The sequence below is a fragment of the Lynx rufus genome, unplaced genomic scaffold, assembly GCF_022079265.1.
Source record: "Lynx rufus isolate CCGP_SWC_20201006 ecotype Redwood Valley unplaced genomic scaffold, mLynRuf1.p SCAF_1, whole genome shotgun sequence".
In the NCBI taxonomy this organism is placed as follows: domain Eukaryota; kingdom Metazoa; phylum Chordata; class Mammalia; order Carnivora; family Felidae; genus Lynx; species Lynx rufus.
Genome location: NW_025814823.1, coordinates 234,242,043 through 234,266,954, shown reverse-complemented (window position 1 = coordinate 234,266,954; position 24,912 = coordinate 234,242,043). Strand labels below are relative to the sequence as shown.

Genomic DNA, 24,912 nt, shown 5'->3' with positions numbered 1-24,912 from the left:
CACAGGGTCTGACACGGGGCCTGAACTCACATCATGACCTGAGTGGAAATCAAGAGTCATATGCTTAACTGACTGAGTCACCCAGGCACTCCCGCAAGAGACTCTTAAATGCAGAGAACAACCTGAGAGTTGCTGGAGGGGGGGAGGGGGATAAATGGGGGATGGGCATTAAGGAGAGCACTTGGGATGAGCACTGTGTGTTGTATGTAAGTGATGAATCACTGGGCTCAACTCCAGACTACACTGTATGTTAACTAACTTGAGTTTAAATAAATTAATTTTTAAAAAAAGAAGAAAAACATTCAGTGTTTAGAAATCCTTGTCCTTATTGATATAAATTATGATGCTTTTATAATAATGAGCTACAAAATAAGCCTGGATGCTATTCACTCACTATAGTTGGTTACTGAAAAGATGTCCTTTCAAAATGCCTTTTCTGTAACCCTCCAATACCTGAAGTACTGTTTGATGTTAGTGCCTTTCTATTTTATAAAAGTGATCGGGGTTAAAATAGCTGTGGGTGTAGGAAGGGTATCACAGAAGATTCCCAGACGAGATGATGAGTGTCCGTTTTCCAGGTAAGGGAAGTGGCAGGTGGGTGAACTGGTGACTGCCCGAGTGGCTCAGTCGGTTAAGGGTCCAGCTTCGGCTCAGGTCACGATCTCGCCGTCTGTGGGTTCAACCCCCCGCACTCAGAGCCTGGAGCCTGCTTCGGATTCTGCGTCTCCCTCTCTCTCTCTCTCTGCCCCTCACCCACTCGTGCTCTCTCTCTCGCACAAACAAATAAAACATAAAAAAATTTTCAAGAGAAACAGATAAACCAAGGCACATCAAGACATTTAAAAAAATATATTTGAGCAAACTTGGATTCTAATCGGGCAACGCCAAACCGAAAGTGGTTACAGGCTCTCACCAGCAGGTGCTTGGGGGCAAGGTCTTTAGAGAGAAAACGAGGAAGCAGAGCAAAGCAGTGAGTTGATTGGCGGTGGCCTTATTTGGGAAAGCCTGGTCGACTGCGATTGGAGGTTGGAATGTTTCACCGTCTCAGACTCTAGCGCGCAGTGACCCGGGTGTCGGTTTTGGTTTGCTTCGATGGGCCACCAAGTTTGAGAACCACCCCAGTCTCAGGGCCTCCGCATTCAAATAATGCAGAGGGGAGGGGCGCCATTCAGGACCGAGGGAGAAGGGAGAAGTAGGTGGCACCTCCGGGCAAATCTCTATTTGGACCCTAAATCAGGAGGTCAGCAGAGTGAAGAGTTAAGAGTTCGAGAGTTAAGCAGGGCTGCTGCGAGCAAACCCTGGCATTCTACGGCAGGAGGCGATTTTCTTGCATAGATAGCACAGAGCAGGCCCGATTTCTCCTCCAGGTGGAACGCTTGGGGTATGGAGCCGAGCAGCCAACAAGGCAGGCTAGACATTTCGGAAGCCCTGAGGCGAGAGAGTGGGGCTGTGGAGAAGGGGGAGGCTCCAGAAAAACGGAGATGAAGTTGCAGGAGGGATGGTTATTTGGACGTGGGCAGGTGACAGAGTCAGGAGTGGTTGACAAGTCCGTGTTTCTGTAGCTCCGTCAGATGGCCACGGAGGGAGGGGGTTTGGTGGGCAGGATTTTGAGTTCGGTTTGAGACCTGTCACCTGGGACCAGAGGACCATTTGGGAGGCAAGTGCCTAATGACCTAGACACGTAGATATTTGCACGTGACACATGCCGCCCCCCCCCCCCCAACACTCAGGGTCCTGCTTAAAAATATTTACTTGGGGTTCTTTTTGAAATCTTCCATTTAAGAGCAAAACTTCCTTAATTTGTAATAGGGAATCTATAACTTAGTCCACATCATGAGGGTCATAATATTTGGGGTTAAATTTAGAAGTGTTTTTACTTTTTTAAAAGTGCTAGCAATAACAAGCAACATCCAACAAGCGAAACAACCCTCTTCTGAGCTGTTAACCTTCATCTTCCTTTGCCCAGTTCTGGTATTCATGCTTGGCTGTTAGAGTGACCACGTATGGAGATGACCCATTTCACTCTGTCCTACTCTGCCTTCTTGCTATCCAGTTCTCAACCATGGCTGAGGTATAGAAAGGATGAGATTTTAGGTGGACATTTCAGCAGTCCGGTCTTCATTGCCTAGTATTATTTTGCCTCTCACGTGTAACTAGGCACTATACTACTGATTGCCGTTGTCTCTTGAGAAAGCCAACCCCAAATGGTACTTTCTTCAGACACTCTCTTCTCCCGGACGTATTTATTCACTGGTTGTTTCTTCAGTGTTTTATCTCATATATGCTCTTACCTTTTCCCTATTGGGCAAGTGGAATTGGTAGCAATAGGTGATCCATACCGCTCGGAAATCTTAACCATTTTGGAGTTGAAAACATTGTGAGGTTAAAAAAAAATGTACAGAGTGCCAATAGCAAACATGTATATACATATAACCATTTCAGGGCTTGGGCAACATTTCTATCAACTCAGGTTCTGATTAAAGTAACCTATTTGTAGCATTATTTGTCAACTGTACTCCTTCGAAAAGAATGATCCAGTCATTCTTTCATTCATCTAGCACATATTTATTAAGTACTTATTATCTGTTTTGCAAATTTCAGGTAAGGGAGATATAACAGTGAAGAAAAGACACTAAGCCTCCTGCTCTTAATGAATTTACCTTCTCCAGAGGGAAGACAGATCATATTAATACAGAAAGATTCGTGTCTATCCACTAAATTGCCGTGGCACAGCATGGAAATGCTCTCATTCCTGCCTTTCAACCTAAGGAAATAGTACTTGGCTATCAAATGCTTACATACCACTTAGCTAACCTCTTTTGGGCACAGTTCATTTGTTTTTATTGAATTTAAGTGATTTTTCCACCTTGATGTAAAAAAGTTGATTAAAATCCATCCCATTATCCAGCTCAGGATAGTATAAACATATTAGAAAGATCCTTAGGGTAGTTGCCACACCCTTCTTCCTTTACAGATACATCGACTGAAGCTCAGAGATGTTTATGACTCTTTGAAGATGCACAGTTGATGTCAGAGATAAGGCAAAAATCTTGCACCTTGAGAAAGTTATTATAAGAATATTGATAATTATTACAACCGTGTGGGATAACACAAGCAGTGAGTTTGATTTATTTTCATATTTAAATGTAAAATGGTGAATCAAACAGTAGTAGAGTGGCTTAAAATCTTAAGCTAAGTCATCTCATCTGAATTGAGTGAATTCGAATTGGGCAAAAATTTTTCGTGAACTATTTCATAGCATTTTCATAGACCATTTCTTGTCCCTCAAAGTCATTATCTATCAGTTTTGGAGGATGATTAAATTATCCTTTCGGTGACTATTTTAAGGGACACCTAAAAGGGTATAAAAAGAAAAGTCAATGTATCTAAGTGAGCCACTTAGGCTTGCTACATATGCGCCCTTTTCCTGTACCTCCCTAGGCAACAAATCCTGAGCACACATCTCCGTGCAGTGAATCATTGCTTTTTAGATCACATTCTCTGAGCAAGAACAGAGAAATCGATATCTCTCACAAGATTATAGACGTGCTGGAAGCTGATTAGTCATTAACCTGTTCTCACTCCTCCCTGTATTCTTGAAGGGAGTCACAGTGTCTCTCAGTGGATTTTGAAAAAAACAAAACAAAACACCGGTAACAAACTTTGGAATGGAAGCGGGAATTTGTGAAGGGTCTGTTCCAAAACACTGGTGCCATCTTCTCATATGTTCAGGGCCGTAAATCCCAATAAATCACCTGAAATCAGGTTTTGAAGATGATTCTCTGAAATATTTTTTACAGTTGTGTCACTTGAGAAATAACTTCTCAAATAAGCCAAGGAAGCAGGATCTTTCAAAGACCTGTAGAGATCGTGCCTCACTCGATGGGAACGAAAATGAATATATTAATGTCACATTCAGCAAGTTTGCCGAGGCTCCAAGAACTGAGCTGCAAACAAGTTCCTTAGTGAGCTGCAAGAGTTAATGAGACTTCCAGGAGCCATAAGCTGGCTTGGGTGGTGTGGTTTCTGTATTCACAGACTCTGGTTCAATAAAAATGTAAATGTTATCTGGGTACACAAAACATATTTCATTGGTGATAATGAATCTGTTGACATACTGTTCCTACTTTATTATATAAATTTTAGTGATGTATTTGCCAGGGAGAAACGAATACACAGGGAAATACTCTGTGCACAGCTCTACAATATGCTCCGGGTTGGCACATGTCTGTGTCTGTCCTTGGCAGTTTGCTCGCCTGCCTCTATTGAATCAATCAGAGCACTGTGACATTGGGCGGAGGACAACGGTGTCCTTATTGACTGAGCTAATCTAACTGGATTTGGAATAGGGACTAGGAGACGAGTTATTTTTAAAGCAAAAGCCATTGATTCAAAAGCCTGCCATGCAGCCTGATTACTTAACAGATTTATAAAGACTCAGGTGTGTCCGTGTGGATGTGAAAGATGACCAGACGAGGAGGGATGGGCGGAGGATCCTGCTTGCTGGTCCGCAAGCCTGCACCCGGCAGGCAAAGATGGAGGGCCGTTCGGTGTCACCAGCCAGCCAGACCTGCCCCCGGACTTAAAATGAACAGGCGTGACCTCTCCTTCCAAGAATTTCAAGATGGTGACAGCAGAACCTTAAAGCAAGTGTGTGCCCCCCCCCCACCCCCCAACCCCTCCCGTGCAACTGCACACACGCCCTCAACGCCTGTCCTGCCTGCTGGGTCCCGGGGGGTGGAGGGCTGCCCTCTAGCGTTCCAAAAGAGCATTTTTCCTAATGCTTTTTCTTTTTTCACTTCCCCAGCCCCAGTTGGAGCTTGGACAGTTCATTTCTTGGCGCACTTTGTCACGAATCAATGGATATGGGGTAAATTATGGGAGGACCCTTTACTGTCCATACCTCAGCGGTGGCGTAGCAGCCCTGCTTCCCACAGATGGGAAATGACCCCGAGGACGCCCTGGGATCCTTTTCTTGCCCGAGCCTACCCCTCGTGCTCCTCCTGGCTTTGTGCTGAAGGGCATTTTTCGTTCCGCGCCATCCCTGGCTTACTTTGCTTTCTTCTTTTCTTTCAAACTCGGAACTGTTGTGAACTTTCAGAAAGGCGCTCTTGGTGCAATAGGTTCTAAAACACTTACGACCTTGGTTTATGATACGAATTAAATTAAATGGAGGTGTTGGAATGAGTGTTGGTTTTTCATGTTTCATATTTTGTAGCCCTACTTTTGAAAGTACATTGGAGATTCCCAGAAGGGATGCAGGAGGGCCCGGTCCTTTTTTGTTTTTATTCCCCTTTCTGAACATCTGGCACACGGTAGGCACAAAAATAAATATTTCTTGAATAATTTAATGGAAACAAATGAATGACAAAAACACGGCAGAAGGGTCAAGTGCAAAATCTTCTCCATGCAGAGTCTCTCTGATTATATTTTACCATTGCATTTAGCAAAATCCCCTCAAAGTCTTAGAACAACTCCCCTTTACCATATGGAGAATATACACATGAGAGATACTGGTGGTTAAAAATACCCCACTCCCACACTAGAAGGAAAAAGAAAATAATGAAACATTTACTTTTCTCTCATAATCTCTCAGCTCTTTTTGCCCATAAACCTAAATGACAGATTATTTACTTTTTCTTCTTTCTTGAGTGGGTGAAGGAAGATGTTTATCAATACAAGGGGTGAGGAAGCACCAAGAATTGGGGAGGTGAATAATTAGTATGTTGTGCCAACAGCACAAGACTGTAAGTGCACAACTCTGCCGGACTCGGAGACCTCAGCCCAGAGGGAGGCAAAGAGAATCCACACAACAGAAACTGTGTAACCTGTCCCTCCACCGAGTCTCCTTAGGCGATGTCCGGGTCTGGCTATTTATAACTCCCCTTTTTCAGTGCAGTCATTACGACTTGCTCCCAGAACCACCATAAACCTAAAATTCCCCGCCCAAAAGAAAGGATCAAGCCCAGTGGGTGGGTTTGGCTGATACTGGAATTGCCAGGGTTAAGTGGTCTATACAGTCCGGGTGATTTTAGAGCGGGGGGGGGGCAGACAAGGCAGGGTGGGGGCGATAGACAACTAAGTCGACTTGGAATAGTTTTATTCTTCCGCTGGGGCGGGAGGGTATCAGCCTTGTGACCAACAGGAGACCTTCAGCGGGGACCTTCTCCATCCACGGTCTCCTCCATTTCTCCTGCTCTCCACGTCTCGGGCAGGAGGGAAGGCCCGGACCAGGTGAAGGCTGGTGGGGCAGGACCCCGGACCGAGGAAGGGGCGTCCGGGACACGCCCCTGAGCCCAGCCCCTCTTCTCCGCCCCTCCCCATCCCCCGCCCCCTCGCCAGCCCAGCCCTGCGGCCGCCGGGGTAGAGCTGAGCTAGTCGCTGGCCTTAGCCCCCCCCCCCCCACCCCGGGCGGAGCGGGCGTGCTGCTAAGAATACGTATTCCCGGCCTCCAGAAGGCTCGCAGCTACCCAGTTCGCCCCGGCCCTGCTGGGGAAGGGGGACGGGACAGTGCGGGCGGGCAGCGGGACAGGGAGGGAAGGTTCCCGAGGGTAGGCGAAGCCAGGTGTCGTCTCCTGGAAGAGACTACGAGCGCTTAGGAATGAGCCCCTCTGCGCTGTTTGCTGGCGGCGTGACCGAGGAGGGTCGCCGTGCCTCGCAATCCTTAGGCTTTGGGAGGAGGTGGGATTTTCGGGTCTTTGCGCCGGACAACACTCGAATAGGAGGAAACCTCCAGAAGGGTGGAATCCTTCGGGGAGCCCCGGGGAGCTCCTCTATCCTTCGGGGCGAGGGCCAGAGGTCACGACTCCCAGGCGTGCGGGGAGGGCACACGGCTCCCGCCAGCGTCTGCCCCCACGTGGCTCCGGCGCGGTCTCTGGCGCCTCCCCAGGTGGCTGTCCCCGAGGAGGGGGCGATCCCGGAGCGGACCCCGCCCGCGCCAGCGTCCGGCAATCCGGACGCGCCCTGGCTGCCATCCCCGCCAGGCACAAGGGGCTGCGGGGGGGGGGGGCGGGGAGACGGTGCCGGTCAGAGGGCGCCCCCGGAACCTCCGATAAGGAACCCTTTGGCCCAGTGGGCACCCCCCCAAAGTGTGACAAGCCGACCATGCAGGGCGCAAGTGAGGCTGCCCACCCAAGGACGTGGCGGGGTGCAGCACTCGGTCACACCCGCCTCGCTCCTCCATTGCGCATCTGGGGCAGTTCTCCGCTAAGGGGACTCCTCGCGCCCCAGGCCCTCTCCGCCCCCCGCCCGGAAGTCCCCTGCCCTCCGCGAGAGGGCGAAGCAGCGTGGGCACCCCACCCTCGCCGCGCGGGGAGCAGGAGGGTGGGAACCCCCTACCCACTAAGGGGGGAAGGGAGAACCCCTCCTCGGCGCGCCCAGATGGTGAAATGGAGAAGTTCCAGCTGTCCTCGGGGTCGGGGGCACGAAAGGATGGGAGGTGTCCTCCGGCCTCGCGCTGAGCTCGTGCAGAAGAGCGCGGGAGCACCCCCGCCCGCAGCCCACTGGGAGGCCGGGGGGGGGGGCCCTCCCGCTGCGCCGCGAGCTCGTGGGGGGCGGGGGGAGGTTGGGCGCCCCCGCAGCCTCGGAGCGAGGTGGGACGCGTGTGTGGGGGCGGGCAGCGGGAACCCCGGGCCGCGCTCCGGTAGCGGGGAGGGGGTGGGCCCCGCCGAGGCCGGGCGTGGGCGGGCGGGAGGAGGGGACGTCCCGGCCGGCGCGCGGCCGGCGCCCCCCTCCCCTCCCCTCCCCCTCGGGCCGCCCCCAGCGCGTGGCTCGGCCGTCGGGGGGCGGCGGCGGTGGGCGGAGGCCGGGCCGCGCGCCGCGCGGTTGGGGGGGGGGGGGAGGAGAGGGGCGGGCCGAGGGCCCCGGTCGCACCCGCCCCCTCCCGCGCGGTGGCGGCAGCGGCGGCGCCGGGAGCTGCCCCTGAGGCCGCCGCCCGGCCCCCGCCCGCGCGTCAGCGCCCAGCTCGGGGCGCCGAGCTCCGCCCGCGCCGGAGGCCCCTGCGCGCAGCTCGGAGCGCGGCAGCCGGGCCGGCCGAGGCGGCGCGGGGGTGGGACGCGGGCGGCGCAGCCCCGGCCGGGCGCGCTCGGCGGGCGCCCCGCGAGCCGGCCCGATGTGGCGGGAGGCGATGCGGCGCCGCCGCTACCTGCGGGACCGCGCCGAGGCGGCGGCTGCGGCGGCGGCGGCGGCGGCGGGCGGCGGCGACGGGCTGCAGCGGTCCCGGGACTGGCTGTACGAGTCCTACTACTGCATGAGCCAGCAGCACCCGCTCATCGTCTTCCTGCTGCTCATCGTCATGGGCGCCTGCCTCGCCCTGCTCGCCGTCTTCTTCGCGCTCCGGCTGGTGAGTGGCCTCCCCGCGCGACCTGCCCCGGCGCCGTCCCGGTCCCGGAGCCCGGAGCCCGGCGCCCGGAGGCGGACCCGGCCCGGACGAGCCGCGCGTCCCGCCCGGGGGCTGGCCCCCTCGGCCCGCGGCTCCCGGCCCGGCTCGCGGTGGGGGGGGGGGGTGGGGGGCAGCGGGCGAGAGAAAACTTTCCGTGGCAGGTGGGGCCCCAGATAAAGTTGCCGGGGTGCTCCCCGGGGTGGACGGGCAGGGCGTGTGCTCCCCCACCCCGGCCCCGCGCACCCGCTGGCCCGGCCCGCTGCGCTTTCCAGCCGGCGCCGCGGCCGCAACATCTGCCCGAGACGCGACCCCTCCGGCCGCTGCCCGAGGCCGTGCACGGGCCCCCGGAGCCGGCGTTTTAGTTGGGAGTGCACGTTAACTCTCCCACACCTGCCCTGGGAAAGGGGTTAATGGCGAGGGAAATGGGGGGGGGAAGCATAGGATTATGCATCTCTGTCCTTATATCTGTTTAGTCCCATAGACAGAACGAGATGGGGTGTTGACCTGTTGTGAGTCTTCACGCTTTGAGTCTGTAAGTAGCAAGCACCCACGGACCGTTGATTTCCTGTTTCTAGGGAGGTTGTTCATCGTGTCGACTCTTTCGTGCGGGTTTTTAAAGTGGGTTTCATCACCAGGAGCATCGGTGCAACTCAACAGCTGCTGCCAGTTTTGCCAATTTATGTTTTTCAGGCAGGAATCCTTGGCTCGCTCCCTGGAGCGGGGAGGGAAAATCTGTAGATGGCGGTAAACTTCCTGTTACCGATCATTCTGGTTGTGTGGTTCAAACTTTTGCACTGCCTGCGATTATGTATGTATGTGCAGACTGCCAGGCATCGATTATCCAGTGGGGTATTTTGGGTCAGCGGTTGATCTGGAGATGTCTCTACTGAATGACTTTGTGTGTGTGTGTGTGTGTGTGTGTGTGTGTGTGTGTGTGTGTAGCTTAGAATAGAAGTATGCACGTGCATTCGGGTCCGCGGAGCAAAGAAATAAATGGACGTTTGCCTGTATTTCACCAAGTGTGTAAAATAACTGTCTTTTCTACTTGCCAATTGGTTTCTGATACCCTGAGCCAGATGGCACTCAGTTATTATGCACGGGAAAAACTTGTTATCATCATAGGGTTCTTTTAAAAGTAAAGTTTTCTTTCTCCCCACATTTCCCGAGAAGTGCTGTCTCCTGATGGAATTCGGTAAGAGTCCAAAATAGAATGTAGGGGATCCGGATGCCCCGGATCACACACTGGTTCTTCTGTCATAAAATCCGGAGCGGAGAGCGCCTTTTGGTTCTGTTTTCTGGGTGTGACTTCGGCGCTGTCCTCATACCCACGGCAGCAGCCCCGGATGCCCCCTGGACTGGGCATGGCATCTCTGTCTCTCTTCACCACTTTCAGGACTGGCACCAGGCTCTCTAAAAGCATCTTTTGTTCATTCCTGCACTTGCAGGGAAGAAAGCACGTCAGCTTTCCTCTGGAAATCTCTTCTGCTAGGACGTCGCTGCTTGTGATTCTGTTGAATCTGTAATTCAAACCCTTCTGGCTCGTTCTCTTCTAAATGGAAAAGGAGGAGCAGGTGATGGCCTATTTATAGCACCATTAATATATTTAAAGGCAAGTGTGTAGTTCATGTCTCCCCTGCACACACAGCACTTTGTTTTCTAAGATACAGGTCTCGAATTTCTTTTTTTTAATTTTTTTTTCAACGTTTATTTATTTTTGGGACAGAGAGAGACAGAGCATGAACGGGGGAGGGGCAGAGAGAGAGGGAGACACGGAATCGGAAACAGGCTCCAGGCTCTGAGCCATCAGCCCAGAGCCTGACGCGGGGCTCGAACTCACGGACCGCGAGATCGTGACCTGGCTGAAGTCGGACGCTTAACTGACTGCGCCACCCAGGTGCCCCTCGAATTTCTTAAACCCCACTGATACAGATGTTCTTGCCTGGGCTTCTCTGAGGTTCAGCATCGTCCAGCTGTGACGCCCTTCTCTGAGTTGTTGTTGAGCTCTCCGTTAGTCTCTCTTTATACACCTCCTTTATGTTCCACATCACATGGTGCGAGTGGTATCCTTTTCACAGTTTATCCAGGCGTCTTTACCTTTCCTTGAGAAACCCACCATTTCCACACTTTCCTGGCGTTCAGCTAGAGCGTTTAAAGCACAGAGTAAGCACTTCCCGGGCCATGGCTCTGGCCTAGGATGATGCCCAGAGGCAGCGAAATGGACTGTTCCTTGCTGTACCTGGTCTGTGGACTGACTACTGTATGAATCTTTCAAGGTGAAGAGCTCTGCAGAAACGTTCCAGAATCAGGGAGTATGAATGGTTTTGGTGGAAAGGCTCCCTTCAGGTGGGGACTGGGGCTGCAGGGCCCAGCGGGAGGTGGGAACCCCCGCAAGCCATAGGCAGTATCCTTCCATACTAGACGTTAGGGGCGACTGGGTCAGTTCTGAGCTCCAGACGGCTCGTTTCTCTTTTGCTTTTAGTAATATCATAAACAGCAGTTCCGCTTTCCGGAAAATGTTCTCTGTTCACACAAAGATGGAGCGTTGAAAGACAGGCCGGTGTTCACGTAGAGCTGTGTTCACACCAAGTGGGGTGAGTTCGTTTCTCAGACTGACCAGAGCTTGGCTGCTGAGCGATCTACCTCTGGGGGATGGAAATAGCCGCCTGGGGCCAGCCCAGGTTTCCACCTTCGAGCGCTTTACAAGAATAGCTGGGCTCTGATGTAATTCAGGAGCTCGGCACATCTATTTTTGCTGCCTGAAATCTTGGACAGATTTCTTCTTTCCCATGAATCTGCCTGATTTTGGTTTCTATTAGACTTCCATCCGTTCTTGTAGTAGAAAAAGTCTGGCAATCTTCTTCATGCACATCCAGTAGTCTCCTAGAACATTTGGATCACAAAATGATCTTAGCATCATCCAAGTACAGAGTGATGTTTTGCTATATGGACTTGCCTTTGTACGAAGTGATTTGGAATAGCTGGTAAAAATAAAAGGGTAAGTTTTGTCTTAGTAGCTCCCTAATTGACATGATTCACAAATCAGTTTCACTTAATTTCAACTTATGATCAATCAGTCCATGAAACTGCATGAAGTTAAAGTAGTTCTTGAAGTATTTTTAAACTTTTATTTTTAATGTTTATTCATTTTTGAGAGAGAGAGGGAGGGAGGGAGACACAGAATCGGAAGCAGGCTCCAGGCTCCAAGCTGTCAGCATAGAGCCCGATGCGGGGCTTGAACCCAGGAACCATGAGATCATGACCTGAGCTGAAGTCAGACGCCCAAATGACGGAGCCATCCAGCTGCCCTGAATTTTTATTACGTTGTAAAAATAAATTCTGAATTGAAACTTCACCATCTTGCTTAGTTATTTTCTACATAGGAAGCCATTAAATAGGTTTTATCCCATATTCGCTAGGAATTATCTAGACATAGAATAAATAGGACGCCTGATAGCATGTCTTGAATTTTAATAATTTGTTTAATAATTTGAAACATATTTTCTGTTGCTTTTCAGGGGTGTAGTACTGAGAGCACAGGCCATGATGGGCGAAGTAAACTTGACACCTGGCATCAGAAAATAATGGAACTCATGAGATCAGACTTTAAGTTCTGAGTCTTATGATGTCAGTTCATTTTCCAGGACTGGCTCTCATTACTACATGCGTGGAACCGTCTATCAGAATTAACTCCTCTCTGACTTACCATGTCCAAAATCAGCAAGCTTTTTTTTTTTTTTTTTCGAAATTGGCCTGTCATTGTTAGCAAAGTTGACATAATTTTTTTAGTTTGTCAAAATACCAGCTGGCTCCAACCAGATTTGTTTTAGCTAAAATTCATGATGAGAAATAGTTAATATTTCAACTGGAATGGAAAACTTTTATTCCCATACATTTTAAATAGATACTGCAACAAAATAGATTTTTTGTTTTGCTATGAGATGGAAACCCATGCAGGTATACATGCTTTTATTAAATATGTAATATGCATGATTTCGACTGAGAATATGACCTGTCTTCTTCCTTTTTCGTGATTTGGTGAGCTAAATCTTTCAAACAATAACCATAAGTACTTGCCGTTCCAAATCAGTTTTCCAGGGAAAATTGGGTATTTTTTCTAGGGACAGATATATCAGTGTTTATACAACGGAGAAACACACACAGAAACCCAGTCATTGTACAGGAAGATTGGCTTTATTATTCCAGACGGTATTTCAGCGCCCCCAGTGGGTGGTAGGATGTCAGTGGGGACACACTCAATCCTTCACCCTTGTCTTGGGGGGTGAAGGCTGGAGAAGGCGGATAAATATGTCTGGCCTCTTCTTTAAGGAACAGGAAAAGTTGTATGTACTTCCTCTGGTCCCATAGTTCTGGGGGTGCGTGGGACTAGAGCTTGTTCTTAGGAATCAGAGTAGAGGTATCTCAAGATATACCTTCCCGTGAATTTCTTTGCATTCAGGAAACTCTTCCTTGGCAGGTGTTTGTAATTGCAACCAGCCTTTCATGAAGTCATTCCACTTAACTGTGGTATCAACAAAAGATGAGGAAAAACCGTAATTTTCTGCAGGAAAGGTGGTTGCAATTTAGAAGGCTGACAAGGAAGGATTTGGAAGCATCCTTGGGATCTTAAAAGTGCACAATTCAATATATGCACAGGACCTAGTCTTCTCCTTTTTAAAAAGGGGCAGAGAAAGTGATGGTTAAGAGCATCTTTCTGCGCGGGTCTTTTGGCTTTGTGCCTTTCCATCTCTATGACCTTCGTCAAATTATTTAACCTCTCTGTGCCACCGTTTTCTTGTTTGTAAAATAGAAAAGTACCTGCCTTCTGAGGCGATGGTCCAAATTAGTGCTTGTGAAGCAGTCAGAGTAATGCCTGGCCCAGAACATGCCCCCCAGGAAGTACTGTCAGGAGAGTCTTCTGTAGTTGCATTTCCATTGTTGCTATGGAAGAACGTGTCACATGGCATTAAAGCTGGAAGGCACTCTTGGAGAATGAGGACAGAGACTCAAAGCAGTGTGCTCATTTCTTTCAGGTCCCACAGGGGCAGGGCGGGGGCCAGATGCAGGGCATTCGACTTTTCCTGGGGGAGCTTTCCTGGAGGCCACTGCAGATCGGAGATTCCCGGCTCCGGTCCAGGCACAATCGCGGGTTTCCTGTTGAAATTTCCTACTGATGTGAATGTCCTCAGCCCTCATTTTCTGGAATGGAGTTACACGTCAATCCTTTTCTCTTTTGATGTTAAAACAAATCTTGGTAGAGCTGCTTCCTGACGTTGAGCTCGTTGAGGTGGGCATCATTTATTTTCATTATGCCCAGTATTCCCAGTGTCTTCCCCATTAAGCCGAGGACCCATTTGTGGCTGTGCTTTTGTTGTCTGAGAAATCTCTAGCATAAATACCGTGGCATGTGGAATCATTCCTGTTGAACTATTTGCGAAGTTTCCTGTTACCGATATTTTTAAATCATTCTATTTAAAAGGTAATAACACTGTGAGAGCTGATACATTACTCTGTTACAGGTGTTTTATGGTGGTATTAATCACTTTGATATGTTGATCAGTAATTGCTAGTGATAGTCTAAACTGGGTGTCTGTGAATAATCCACTCACACAGCAGTCCTTTCTATAACTTGATATTGGCATTGGCACAATTTACTGGACTTCACTCATTCTCCTTCCACCTGCATAGCTCCTGAACTGTGTGAAAGCATTTTCACTACCACGTTACTGTCATCTGATGTTCAGCATAGTGTTGTGAGCTTGGTCTCGCCTCCTCAACAAATCGGGATGAAACGGAGCTCCGCTCCGGGCGTTTCACACAGCCCTGGCCCTGGCCCAGGTGTTGTAATTAACACGTGTGTAATTGATGGCGTAGGTCTGCTTTCCTTAGAAGCTGGCCTTTCCGTCAGGAGCCTACTGGTTAGCACGGCAGAACTTTGCTGATAGCCCTGGATCGGGGTCTGTTTTGCCACTTGGTGTGTGCCCCTGAGAAATTAATTTACCTGCCGTTGCCTCAGCTACTGTTTCGTCTGAAATAACACAAATAGCACAACCAGGCTCGGGGAGCTCTGTTGGGAATGAAGAAGGATAGATCATATGAACATTTAGCACAGCGCCAGGCACATATTGCACCCAAGCCCCACGATGACCTCACTGTTACTCGTATATTTGCACCACAGAGGGTTTTCCTTGTCAAGGCATCCTGTAGGTGACATGTATGCCCGGCTGGAAACTAAATGGATAATAGGATTTTTAACTCTGGGCATGGAAGAGCAGGGGATATGTTTCTCTTTATGTGATACATCTTGTGCATAAACTTTGAGTTATTAAAAAAAAGATAGTTGCTGATCCAAAGGTAGTTTAATTAAAAGTCACATTTTGACATAAGTGTTTCATTTTCCAGCCCTAAAATTCATGCCCAATGGACACTCCTGTGGCTTTTCCTGTTTCTCGATTTTGTTAGCTTTGGATAATGCTGTATACAAGTAAGATATTTACGATGTGATTTCTTGGTATCAAACCGGGAAATTGACAGACCCCTGAAAATTCTGGCTGCAAACCACCAGGTGTGTTTGGGAGGAGAGAAAAGGATGGTTGGGTTAGCTCACGCGTGTGTCCATTTGACCAAGTAGGTGTGGCTGATGTTGCTTTGATGCTCACTTTGTGTAAGGATACAATAAAAAAAAAAATCACAAGGAGAAAACTTCATGGGTCCAGCCGTTCCTGGTAATGTTATAAATAATGTTTTTGTTCCTTCTTTTTACCTGGGCTTACACTTCTGACCCAGAAGCCACATAGTCAGTTGAGAGAGTGATGGAAACGGTAATGGGAACCTTTACCTGAAAAACCATCGTGAGTAACTTTGCCAACTACCTTTCCGACTTTGCTCCAGTTTCCAGAACAATGGTGCCAAGAAAGAGTAGGAATAGAGACCTGGGTCTAGGCTATTAGTGATACCTAAGGCCAGTTATATCTTAGAGTCCAACCAAATCACTTACAAAAAAAACTTGGTGCTTGAAATGGAAATTTTCAATTATTAACACAATTAAAATATATTGGATGAATAATTTATTGTATTTGAAACATACAGACATAAGGTACGATAGCTTCTTTTTATTTATTTTTATGTTTTTTAAATGTTTGTTTATTTTTGAGAGAGTGACAGCATGAGTGGGGGAGGGGCAGAGAGAGAGGGAGACACAGAGTCTGAAGCAGGCTCCAGGCTCCGATCTGTCAGCACAGAGCCTGACGTGGGACTTGAATCCATGAACCACGAGATCATGACCTGAACCCAAGTCAGACATTTACCCAACTGAGCCACCCAGGTGCCCCAATAGCTCCTTTTTAGAACACTGAAATTATTGAGATTTCCCAAGATGGTTATTGCGGGTGAGAATCCTATGATCAAATCAAGTCTCTGTGGCCAGCCACTTAGAGGAGGTTCCTGGTGGAGAATATGGTGGACCAGTACTTTGGAATGGGGGCCTTGATTGCAAGGTTTTAGAAGTAGAACTTCTACCTGTTTCACTAATGTCCTTTACTGTCCCTCAGACATGATGGTGTTGGGACATTACGGCTAGAACGAGCCAGATCTCAAAGGTGCTGGCTCTCATTTCTACGTTCTTATCCCCAAGGCTGGTGTGTGTGTGTGTGTGTGTGTGTGTTTAATTTATTCTTGAGAGAGACAGAGACAGAGCATGACCGGGGAGGGGCAGAGTGAGAAAGGGACACAGAATTGGAAGCAGGCTCCAGGCTCTGAGCTGTCAGCACAGAGCCCGATGTGGGGCTCAAACCCACAAGCCGTGAGATCAGACCTGAGCTGAAGTCGGACACTAACCGACTGAGCCACCCTGGTGTCTCTCGTTTTATTTTAGAGAGAGCAGAGGAAGAGAGAGAGAATCTTAAGCAGGCTCCACACAGAGCGTGGAGCCCGACGTGGTGCCCTGTTGCATGACCCTGGGATCATGACCTGAGCTGAAATCAGGAGTTGGATGCTCAACCACAGAGCCACCCAGTCACCCCTATTTTTTTAAGCTGTAAAAAAATTAAGGGCAAAGTAGGTGAGACTTCAAGCAACTAGTGATCTGTGGACATTATAAAGGAAACAACATTTTAGACTAGTTCGTTAGTAGAACCAGTAATGATGTTAAAAATTCAGAGAATAAAGAGATCAGGTGAGTACAAATGAAAGACACAGTAGTTTCAGATATATGGTGGATCAGATGTCTAATCCTTTCTCATCATTGGCTTGTAGTTAATTCAAGCATTTAACAGCCATGTTCTTCACAGTTGGTCTCTAGGTGCACGGAATGGGGTTTATCATTTGACCAATTTGATCAATTTCTGATTTTTAAGCACAGTTCTCATTGATACCTATCTGACTTCCTTATTTACATTGAAGTAAACACTCATGAACCCAGTCGAAACCAGAATAGTCTGTATGGCACTCCTGTCCCAATCCCCTGCTGAGCCTCAAACGTAAACTTTATATTGAACTTTTTGTCATTGTTCTCTTGCTTTTCTTTTTATTCATTTTATCATGTATGTATGTGCATCTGTATATATTATTATAGGCATATGGTGTGAGGTAGTGATTGAGATCAGTTACATTTTTTTTTCTTGTGGTGAATGAAATTTTCCTAATCACTTTTAGCTGTTTCTTTCCCCACGTCTGTCTTTCCTACATCAAAATTCCATATGTGAGTGGTTTGTTATGAGTTCTCTATTCTGTTCCACTGGTTGAGTTTTGTTTTGTTTTGTTTTGTTTTTACCTTTGTATTCCCACACGTACACACACCCACTATAATTGGTAAAGCTTTGTAATAAGTATTTAGATTAAACAGGTAGCAGCATTCAGCTCCTTTAAAAGTTTCTTGACCTTTTTTTTCTCTATAAACTTTATAGTCACCTTATGTCAACCTCATATGGTTGAGTATGAAAAAACTCAACTGAAATTTTGTTAGTGTCATCTTGAATCTCTTGATTCATTGATGAGATATTTTATGATATTAAGCTTTTCTATCCATGAACATTGGAGCATCTCTCCATTCATTTGTGTGCTTTGGTGAAGTGTCACAGTTTTATAGATGTTATTCTGTAACTTGCTGTCTTACTTTTTTTTGTTAACTAATAACTGAACTGCAGATTCTTTCAGGTTTCCTACATAGAGAATCATATCACCTGAAATAATAAGAGTCCTATTTTTCTGTTTTCTAGTATGAAGGTCTTAAATTTCTGTTTCTTATGTTATTGTGCTGGCTAAGAATTCTAATATTATCTTGACAGAGTTGGTGATTGTGAGTAACCTTGCCTTTTTCCTAATTTTAAAGAGAGTTCCTTCATAATTTATTTAGGAGGATATTGGTTTTGTAGATTTCCTTTGAGATTCCCTCTTCTTATACTTTATGCAAAAAGTTTAAATGTGATTGGGTGTTGAGTTTTACTAAGTTGAAGTGACTACGTATGCTTTTTAAGTTGTTTTTTAGTCTGTCAATGTAATGAATAATAATTATAGGTTTTCTAATATCAAACGATTTTCATATACCTGAGACGAACTCAATTTTCATGGTATCTCTTATCAAATGTTGGATGTCATGTGCTAAGAGTTTGATTAAGAGTTTTACAACATTTTTTTTTGGTGAAGTGAATTTGAAATATTCTTTTATGAAACTTTATTTGTTTGTTTGTTTGTCTGTTTAAAGTAGGCTCCACACCCAATGTGGGGCTTGAACTCATGACCCCAAGATCAAGAGTCACATGTTCTACCAATGGAGCCAGTCAGGCCCTCCCACCCCCCCCCCCCTTTTTTTTTTAAGTTAAAGAGAGCATGCCTTCCTTTTCAGTTTTCTATAAGATTTTAAGGTTTTTGGAATGTTGGGATGAGTTGGATAGAATTTGTCTGGAAAACCACTCGGGCTTGCCACTTTCTTTATAGGAAGATTTAGAAACTTCCATTTCAGTATCTTGGATATTAAAAGGATTGTTAGTATTTCTCATTTTATTTCTTGAGTCAGTTTTAATAAGATATTTCAAGGAATTTTTGCCTTTCATCCAAATTCTCACATTTAATGGCCCGTCGATAATCCTTGTGTCTCATTTTAACACTTTACATGTATTCTGCCTTTGGTTTTTATTTATAGTGTTATTGTTCTCTTTGACCTTTTAAAATCTTGTCCGATGTCTGTTTTGTTTTCACTTTTCCAAGAACTCTCTTTTGTGTCTGTTGGGCTTCAAGGGAAGGACAACACAAGCAATGTTAAATCTCCAGGCAGGCGGTTCCGGGGTCTCTGGCCCAGGAGCTGCGAATTGAGTCCTCTTTTGACCCAGACTCTTTCCCTGGAAACAGTCCCTTGTCTTCTGTTTTCGGTGACCTCTGAACCTTCTTTTTGGGGTATTCTTCCTTGTCGGTCACCTTCTTGAACACATCTGGGTTGACTGTTTGGGGAATGTTCCCCACGTGGGGACTGAGCAGTTTCCTCAGCCCATCTTCCGTTATAGATGGAGAACCCAGAGTTTCCGTTAAGTCTACAACAGCCGTGGTGCAGGCTGGTATTGCTTTTGGAGTCACAAATCTCTCAAAGCTTACTCAAGTTCTTACCTATTTAATGTCAGTCGTCTGTAGGTGTCCGTGGTCATCATAGTTATTTTGAAGATCTACTCGTTAGATTTGCTGTATGTCTCTGCCTTCTCACCCCATCTCTCTTTCTCTCCCTCTTCTCTCTCTTACTCGCTGCCCACTCCTCCTTCTTTCTCTCTCTTTGAGCCTGTTTGAGTAGTGCACTCTTTTCCATGAGGCCATTTTGTCCAGTTGAAAGGATTTTCTGGCACCATACTCCTTGGACTTCACTCTGACACACCTTAATCCATTGTTGAAAGTGGTCTTGCTTTGCCCCCACGAGGCTGAGTTTTAATCCCTTCTCACCCCAGAACCAAGTTGAGTCATTTACTGGTTGGGACTGAGAAGCATTTTCCTCTTCCAGTCTGACAGATCCATACAGTTCTGGAATGTGTTGCTTCCGCATTCGTCTTCCTGATAGCCAACCTGTTATCTCCTGATCTTGTGTTTGCCTCATGATACCTTAGTAGATGCAGCCAACAGCAGCAAAGCCATGGTTGTAACATTTCGTTTAATGACCTTTTCTGGAGTAGAGTCAACAAACTCTGGCCCACTGCCCATTTTTTAAATAAAGTTTTATTGAATATAGCCGGACCCTCACTCGCGTATGATCTACGGCTGTGTTGAAGGTACATCAGCAGAGTTAAATAATGTGACTGAGACCGTGTGGCCTAATTAAAGCCTATAAAATACTGATGATCTAGCTTCTTGTGCAAACAGTTCACTGAGCCCTGCTCTGGACTTAGAATTCTGTCAGGGCATCTTTCCCCCTCCAAGATAAATGAGAAGATATTTTGACAAATGTTGGACCTTTGCTAACTTGGTTGCCATTTTTCAGTCTCAATAACTGGGCTTTTCCGTCTCCTGCTGCTTGGCAGCTGTCAGTGTCACACAAGTTAGGTGTTGTCAGACCAGCCCCCTATCGCGTTGTACCAGTTTTTGTTTTCAGTAAAGATGGGATGGGTCATGGTGAGTTCACAAGAAAACCCCACATGTGGCCTAACATACCAGAGGTTTAGTTCGTGCGCACACATCCTGGCCAGGAGGGAGGTTCTGCTCAGCTTAGTGACTCCGAACGCTCAGCCACAAGTGTCTTCCCCGTGACAGGTGCTTTTGTCCTCATCATGCCATAGAAGGGGGAAGTGCTGCGCGGCTTCAGACGGGCATTTGCATGGCTCTGCCCAGAGGACAAACCTAGGGTTCTACTCTCGTTTCATTGGCCAAAACATGGTTACTTCTCACTTCAGAGGAGGTCAGAAAGTGCTTCCCAGAAGCAACCCAGAAGAAAGGGTTTCTTTCTTACCTTCCTACCATACCTTCCTTCTGCTTTCTCTGCGTTTCTTTTGTCGTTTGCTTTGTTTTTATAATTTCTGAAGGGGGAAACAAAGTTCATTAGTTTTCAGCCTTTTCTTTAAATGGAAAGCTTGGTCCCCAAAGGGAGCATTAGGGACTCAGCAGAGAAGTCGCTAACCAGTTGGAGGTGCAAGGAGATCCAAGGACCTGAGGGCCTGCATCTGTGGAGGACAGCCTCTCAGGGGGGTTCCTGAGAGCTGTCACCTTCGCCGCCTCTGTGAGTGCACAGCCAGAGAGCTGGTGCGGGGCCGTGGAGAGCCAGGGTGGGCTGGGGCCCGCCAGCTTGTCCCCATGTGTCCCCGCCCACACCTGTCCAGCGCGCCACCCTTCCTGGGGGCTGCACCTCCTGTGGCTAGCTCTTCCCTGGGAACGTTCGGGAGAGGGGATTCTGGGAAGGAACATCCATCAATTGGATGACAGAACAACCCAGCATAGTCGGCTGCTTGTTTCCTGGGTCTTGTGTATACCATGCTCGCTGTTTGACTTCTACATAAAGAAAATAGCACGATCATGCTTCCGCCTGATGGGATGCAGCCCTTCTTTGTACAACTGAAAACACACCAACGTTCTCCCTCAAGGAGGATCTCAAGGGTCATTTTATCCACCTTAGTGGTGTTCATTTCTCAGCTGTCTAAGGAGCAGTGTCCTTTAAAAATCACTTTCCTTGCATACTTGGATATAAAAGCTATTAATACACCCTTAATACATCTCATGTTGTATCATAGGGAAGAGAAGAAAAAGAGTTACTTCATGTGCACACACGCACAGGCACAAATACATTTATACCAAGCCACGGGAGAAATATTTATAACCGCTGCCATCCTGGGTTCTACAGCACATCACAGGGACGTCACTGGTATTCTAACGTCCTTCTACCGTCCATTCTGTATTCAAGCATCTTCTTATCTGGTCCTATTTCCTCGGTGGGTGGGGTGACACAAATAGTCCCTTTACCTGGTATTTTGCAAATAGATAATATTTGTTGTTAGAAGTTTCCGTGAACTTTTATCACAGGATACGGGAGCAAAAGAGACACCCTACACCCTGCATTGTGTCGGACCCTTCCTTTCCCTGCCTACGTCGTGTATGAGTAACCCAGTTTTTCTTGAGGGTGTCCACCCGTCACCCCAACCAGTACTAAAAGCTCTTCTCTACCCATGGGCCCAGTGCCAACAGTAGCCTGGAGTGGCCGGGTAGCAGTCTGTCTCCGGTGTAATGGAAACATTATTGAGTTCCTCAGAAGAGGTGTCCTCCTTCGGCAACTGAGCCCTCTGCGTTGGAACAGCCTAAATTTACAGGAATGGAGTTAAGACGTTTTCTTAGACGGTCATTCATAGGACAGCCGCTCCTGTTTCCACCCATTGATTCCCAGACCTGTGGATCTTGGTGGTGGCAGAGCCCGTGCCGTGCACTGGTGGCTGTTTCAAAGCATCTTTTTGCCCTGGAGGGGATCTCCCAGCCTACAAGGTGGTGCCCCCATGCCGGCGCCCTGGGCCTTTAGGAGCTCTTTCCCTCCTTCAGTCAAGGAAGCTGCTTCTGGGTGATGAGGAACAGGGTAAGACCAGCGAATTCCAAGAGCATAAGCTCATCGTCACACATCATTTGCTGTAAAATGAATGCTTCTGTCAAAAGCAAGGCTCTGTGAAATACCTCGTGAGTGACCACGGCATTGGGAAAGTCCATATATGGTGGTTTGGGTGGAAGCATGATGGACAGGAAAGCAAAGCCCTAGCCAGAGTAGGTTCAATTCGAGTGAAAACACGCCTTCTGTCCGTTGTAATCAACCTGCCACAAACGGCTGGCTCGTACTCCCGAGAATGACACACGTAAGGGGCTCAGTTACAGTGCTTCGATTCTCTCCTTTTCGGTGGCCGTAGTATATTCTGCAGAACCAGACATAATCCAGATGTCTGGAGTTTTACTTCCTCTGGCAGTAGGTCGTAGGGAACTCTCTGTGAGGACACGGATACGGATCGAGAGAGACAGGGTAGGCGGTGTGGGGGGAGCAGAACCTATGAGTACCTGTGACATTTGCTCATGCAACTTGTGTCTTCACGGTCTGTCTGAGCCCTGGCTCATGTGGCTCACCCCCATTTGCTGATGGGATGCCAGCTTCATGCCTGGTGGGTCACACAACAGTCCCATCGGCATGGGCACGTTAGATTGCAAGGAGACTTGGTGATGGTCCGTGGTTGGCGTTCAGTCCCTTTTGGGGTTGGTAATTAGCGAATCCCGGTTTCTCAAAAAGAGAATGCGTATTTGCAGAATCACTAAGAATTCTTCATAAAGCACTGGTTTGTGTGGAGAAGTGGACGCTTTCTGGGAAATAACGTGAAGACAAACTTGGCTAGTCATCTAGGGGGCCACCAAGATGGAGGAACTCAGTGGAAAGGTTTCTGGGAATCTGTTCCTTCTGCATAGCTACTGCCTCTGTGCTTCTGCGGCCAAGAGTTTGCTGGACCACTGTTCACCAGTGGCCAGAAGTTGCCAGAAGTGCTTTCTGAGCTGTTTACTCTATGGCAAATTCTTGTTTAAAATAAAATAATTTATTTGTAAATGTTTGCATTTTTGCTTTCATTATGAAAAAACACTGCTGGTTTCTTGGCGATGTAAGGTTGACTGTTATTTTTTGCTCAATACCTGACTTCGCTGTCTTGCACTGTTGAAATTTTTGTTCCCGTGTTGTCGTTCTTTGTGGGTGATCCTTCCTTCTCTTTGAACACTGTTAGGACTTTTTCTTGATCTCTGATCTTTTGCATGTTTACCATCATGCATTTATGTTTGTATTTCTTTGTGCCTAACTGGCTGGACTTGTAGATTCATGGTTTTTCATTAGTACTGGACATCCCTAACTGATCCACCTTTAGAGACTTTATCTCCTCAAGTCTCTTTATTTTGTAACTTGGGAACTCCAGTCAGACATGTTAATGCCTCCTTATTCATCTTATTCTAGTCTGTGTGTCTTCGGTTTTTTAAATCATTTTTATCTCTAACATTATAAAGGAATATTTATATTTTGGTGCATTGCACATAAACTCTTTGGTTAATCTTCCAGTTCACCGATTTTCTTTTTAACTATTTCTTTTTTCTGTTTTTGTTTCCGTATTTTTTTCTGTTTCAACTGTTGAGCTTTAAAATTTTTTTTCATGTTTTATTTATTTCTGAGAGAGAGACAGAAAGAGTACGAGTGAGGAGGGGCAGAGAGAGAGGGAGACACAGAATCCACGAAGCAGGCTCCAGGGTCTGAGCTGTCAGCACAGAGCCCGACGCAGGGCTTGAACTCACAAACCACGAGATCATGACCTGAGCGAACGTCAGACGCTTATCCAACTGAGCCACCCAGGTGCCCTGAACTATTGAGCTTTTATTTACATGATTCTGTTGATCAGTTTTACAAGTGCCATATTCTGTGTGTTTGCCCCTGATTTCTTTTGTATGATCATCCTTGGAAGCATATCCCCTGTTCCTTTAAACATATCATATACAGCTAGTCTGTATTGTCTGGCTGTCATTTTCAATGTCTGCAGTGCTTGGGAATCTAAACCATTTGTTATTTCTGTGGACCCATGTTATTTAGTGATTGGTCATTTTTGGCAATTTTTGTTTTAAGATGTCGATTGACTTTAATTGGTTGGAATATTGCGGTTGTAAGTGGGGAAGCTTTTACCTGAGAGCCACTGGCTTCTCTTTCCAAGATAGCTGGAATGTGCCCCAGTTGAGGTTTACTCAGTCTCCCTTTGTCTGCGCTTGTAGTCCTGTGGGTCTACACACTGTTGAGGCATCTCACCCCTGGGCATCTCCATGCACCTGCTGCCTGCAGGACCAAGCTGGTTTTTGCTCCTTCCAGCTGCCTCTGGCTCCTTGCCTTTGTGGGCTAGGCTTCCTGTCTACGTGCCCCCCTCCGCCGAGGGCTCAGCACTCATATTTTGTTTTGTTTGTTTTAATAGGGGTGAGAAGGGGAGTGGCTTGGAGACCTTGTCTACTGCTTGTGAGACTAGCCATCCTTCAGGAATACTTTGTACTTGGGGTCTAGTTGTAGAAGGGAAAGTTCTTTAAAGTTTGATGCCTCATATGGACCGTTGCCCATTAAAATACACTTATCTCATGTCATTTTTTGTTTGTTTTGTTTATTTATTTATTTTGAGAGAGAGAGAGAGAGAGAGGGAGAGAGAGCGCGCGCACACTGGTGGGGGAGGGACAGAGAGAGCGGGAGAGAGAGAATCCTAAGCAGGCTCTGCACCAGCAGTGCAGAGTCTGACATGGGGCTCGATCCCAGGAACTCTGAGACCACAACCTGAACTGAAACCAAGAGTTGGATGCTTAGCTGACTTAGCCGCCTAGGCGCCCCTCATGTCTTTATTTCTTAACATGTGAGTGAGAACACTAGCCTGTATAATAGGAACTGAGAATAAGTAAATATGGTCAAGCCTTTAGGCTATGTATTTTTGTGTGACTGTAACAAGTCACTTAATTACAAGTAGTGGATGATACATCTTTCTAAGAAGGCGTAAACACCTTTGTCTTATGCATTCTTAATTATTTAAAAACTATTTGTGTGTTATTAATTA

The 24,912-nt window shown here is 47.3% G+C and overlaps 1 protein-coding gene across 1 annotated transcript in view; it reads left to right on the top strand.

The window, feature by feature from the left end:
• Positions 1-8,110: 8,110 nt before the first annotated feature.
• Positions 8,111-24,912, top strand: part of ADCY2 (adenylate cyclase 2) — a 422,494-nt gene continuing 405,692 nt past the window's right edge. Inside the window, exon 1 of the mRNA XM_047074450.1 lies at positions 8,111-8,341. Within this exon, the coding sequence (XP_046930406.1) occupies positions 8,111-8,341 (231 nt within the window). The remainder of the gene's footprint in view (positions 8,342-24,912) is intronic.